Source organism: Salvia miltiorrhiza, chromosome 5, assembly GCF_028751815.1.
Source record: "Salvia miltiorrhiza cultivar Shanhuang (shh) chromosome 5, IMPLAD_Smil_shh, whole genome shotgun sequence".
NCBI classification, from domain to species: Eukaryota; Viridiplantae; Streptophyta; class Magnoliopsida; order Lamiales; family Lamiaceae; genus Salvia; species Salvia miltiorrhiza.
In genome coordinates, this window is record NC_080391.1 from 48,125,522 (window position 1) to 48,129,003 (window position 3,482).

At 33.9% G+C, this 3,482-nt stretch overlaps 1 protein-coding gene across 1 annotated transcript; it reads left to right on the forward strand.

Annotated features, from left to right (window-relative positions):
- Positions 1-557: 557 nt before the first annotated feature.
- LOC130987097 (acyl-CoA-binding protein) lies at positions 558-2,463 on the forward strand. The gene is made up of 4 exons (XM_057910710.1): positions 558-1,195; positions 1,702-1,819; positions 1,977-2,039; positions 2,122-2,463. The coding sequence occupies exons 1-4, from the start codon at positions 1,184-1,186 to the stop codon at positions 2,199-2,201; spliced, it is 273 nt and encodes a 90-aa protein (XP_057766693.1). The 5' UTR covers positions 558-1,183; the 3' UTR covers positions 2,202-2,463.
- The last annotated feature ends 1,019 nt before the right edge of the window (positions 2,464-3,482 follow it).

Genomic DNA, 3,482 nt, shown 5'->3' on the forward strand with positions numbered 1-3,482 from the left:
ACAAAAACGCTTTTGTTTGATTATATTTGGAATCAAAGTATTTTCAAAGTTTTGATTATTATCATTGCCATTTACTTTTATCTAAATAAATATTTATTTATTTATTTTACTTTATATCTATTATATATATATATATATATATATATATATATATATATATATATATATCGAATCGTATTTGATAACTAATCGAATAAAAAAAGTACTCCATCCGTCCCAATAAAAGTGGCCACCTGTTCATCTTGGTTTGTCCCACTAAAACTAAAAGTGGCCACTTTTTCAAAATGAAAATGTTTATTATTTAATTAAACCTAATTAGTTAATTTAATTAAAATTTCTATCTAAACCTAAACCCACCCTCTTTAAATTAACAAATACACACACATCACGCAGACACACACACAATCGCCACACCCTCTTTCTCTCATCTGCACTCTTCGGTCGACGGCGCCGCCGCCGCCTCCTCCCCATCTCGCATCTCTCTCTATCTCCCACTCTTTCACCATCTGACTCTCTTTCTCATCTCTCAATTATCTCTCTATGTCTGCCGTCGCCACCTTCTCCATTTCGTCATCGCCTCGACGGCGGCACCATTGATTTAGGGATTTAGTTTTGATTTGGTTTTGGAATTCGCCAATTGTACCACAAAGTTCGTTTTGGTTTTAGAGGGGCGACTGCCGTCTTCATAGAAGAAGTTGAGTTTTGATGGTTGCTAGTGACAGAGAGTTTGCATATTCGTGATTTTTGGCAGATTTGCTAATTACGTAATTAAGTTAAAGAAAAAGTCATTTAAAAATATGTGCCACTTTATTAAAGTATAACAATAAAAATTTTGAATCATAAAATTTCGTATTCAAATATAAAAAATTCGAATTAAATAGCGAACTCAACATTTTGATTCATTTTCATCATAGATGAATGTAGTATATAAAAATGATTATAATCGGCTTCTAAACACATCGAATAACTCGATTTATTCGAGAAATTATTGAATGTTTGGTAAAGAACGGTGGCGGTGCAACTACACCCCACCCATAATATTATCATCAACGAATATGCTCAATCCACGTTGCATACATCTACTGGCCCCACTTACTGTTACTGTTAGTATCGAACTCTCCGTCGCTTCAATCATATAAAAACTCTCACTTCTCCGCACCAAAATTCAGATCCGTAACGAAACATGGGTTTGAAGGTACGCTTCACTCAAAAATCAGTCCATTTTACTCTCGCCTTTTCTTTATTTCTGCTTCAATTTGAATCAGTTCGTTGGTTTTCCATTTCGCGCGCCTTCGTGTTTACTGTTTGATTTGTGTTTTTTTTAGCCATCTATTTTTGATGTTGGAGTGCGGTATATATCGGTGAATGATTTTGAAATCTGTTCTTGGATTTGGATTAGATCTTGATGGATTGTTGTTTGCGCGTCTAAAATTAGGCTTATTCGATGGCTTGAATCGTTTATTTGGAGTTTAGGTTTCAGATTCAGCCGTGCTTGATTTGTTCATCACGTGGTTCTGAAGCGCGTTTGGATTTTAGGAATAATTATTGTTACTGCAAAATAAAAAAAATGAGTTTATTCTGAATGGAATGTTTAATATACTTGAATGAACACTGTCATAGTAGAATTAGCATCACAATTGATTGCTTCAGTTAGTGCGAGGAGTTCAATTTGCTTACATTTGAGGTAAAAATTCGTTGCAGGAGGAATTTGAGGAGCATGCTGAGAAAGCTAAGACCCTGCCCGAGAGCACTTCAAATGAAAACAAGCTCATTCTGTATGGACTCTTCAAGCAAGCTACAGTTGGAAATGTCAACACGAGTTAGTTTCAGTTTCTATATACATTTCTTTCTAATTTTATCGTGTTGAATTCCCTCGTACGGATCAATATAAGTAGAGGTTGCTGCATAATTGGAATCCTGTAGTCAATTCAAATGGTGTTGATTGAGATTAGATATAACTTCGTTGTTCAATGCAGGTCGTCCTGGTATGTTTAACATGAGGGACAGGGCAAAGTGGGATGCGTGGAAGGCCGTTGAAGGTACGTTCAATTAGCACTCGCAGTTTAGAATCTGTTCTTGATCAATCAATAGCTTAATTGAGATGTACTTGTTTTACCACAGGCAAATCTCAGGAGCAGGCGATGAATGATTACATCACTAAGGTGAAGCAGTTGCTGGAAGAAGCTGCAGCTTCGAGTTGATTACAAGCCGTCGTCTATGAGTAGCTCGCGATATAAGTTTGAAATAAGATTATGAAGTAAGTTATTGACTGTCCTGGTTATCTTCTACTATGCTGGCGTATTTATGATTGAATTTGGTGGAGTTCAGTTATTCAGACAGTGATGTGTCATTGTTATTATGAAAATCCTATGGTCATTGTTATTGAGACAATCTTGTGATTGAGATGGTGCTTATTCTTGATAGCTTGTAGTAATATGGCACTGTTCTATCTTTGTTTTCCAATTGTTATATTTTTATGCGTAAACATTACTGCTTTTGGGAAAGAATTTAATGGGATTGCCACGCTCCCTCAATTGAAAAAGAGAAAAAACTATTAAGGAGGCTTTTGATTTGGTGAATGAGATAAATAAAATTGATAAATCTTTATTTTCCAATTGTTATATTTTTATGCGTGAAAATTATTGCTTTTGGAAAAGAACTTAATGGAAATGCCATGCTCCCCTCAATTGAAAAGGATACAAAATTAGTAGATGAAATAGATAAGGTTGATAAGATAAAAAATTATTAAAAAGGTATTTGATTTGGTGGATGAGATGGATAAGGTTGATAGGATCGAGGTTAATTGAAAAAGATCAAAAAACTATTAAGGAGATCGTTCGTTTGGCGGATGATATAAATAATATTGGTAGATGAGATAGATAAGATTGATAGGATTAAAGTGATAATAAAATAATTAGTCCAATTTTGGGGTGATAAATATTCACTCATTTGGATGATTGCGGGTGAGTTATCAATTACTGGTCCAATCATACAAACTAAACGTTTGATCAAGACAGATTATTTTATCAATCATGTCTTATTACTCAAAGTCTCAAACCAAACGTCTCCTAATTATTCAGTACTATATACCGTCTTATTCATCACTATATACTTCCTCTGTCCCGCGAAACTTGAGTAGTATTCATTTTTGGGTTATCCCGCAAAAGCTTGAGCACTTTCTTACATGGCAAAAGTTTTTCCATTTATTCACTTTTCCACCTACTATACTTAATAGTACATAAAATACTAGTAACTTCTTAAAACTTGTGCAAAAAAGAAATTGCTCAAGCTTCGCGGAACGGAGGAAGTACTATTTTATTCATTAGTCTCACATCTCATGAAAAATAATAATATCACTATAATCTAACCATATATATACTATACCAGTCTCTATTATATAGACTTATTAATCTTTGATGGATGTCCCAAAATATAGATCTTTTTTCATATAAAATCTTTATTGCCAATAAGCATTAAAAAAA

Excerpts from the sequence above, each read along its gene's own strand:
- LOC130987097 (XM_057910710.1), top strand. Across the intron at positions 1,820-1,976 it reads AGTTGGAAATGTCAACACGA|GTCGTCCTGGTATGTTTAAC; the intron begins GTTAGTTTCAGT and ends TGTTCAATGCAG. Across the intron at positions 2,040-2,121 it reads TGCGTGGAAGGCCGTTGAAG|GCAAATCTCAGGAGCAGGCG; the intron begins GTACGTTCAATT and ends GTTTTACCACAG.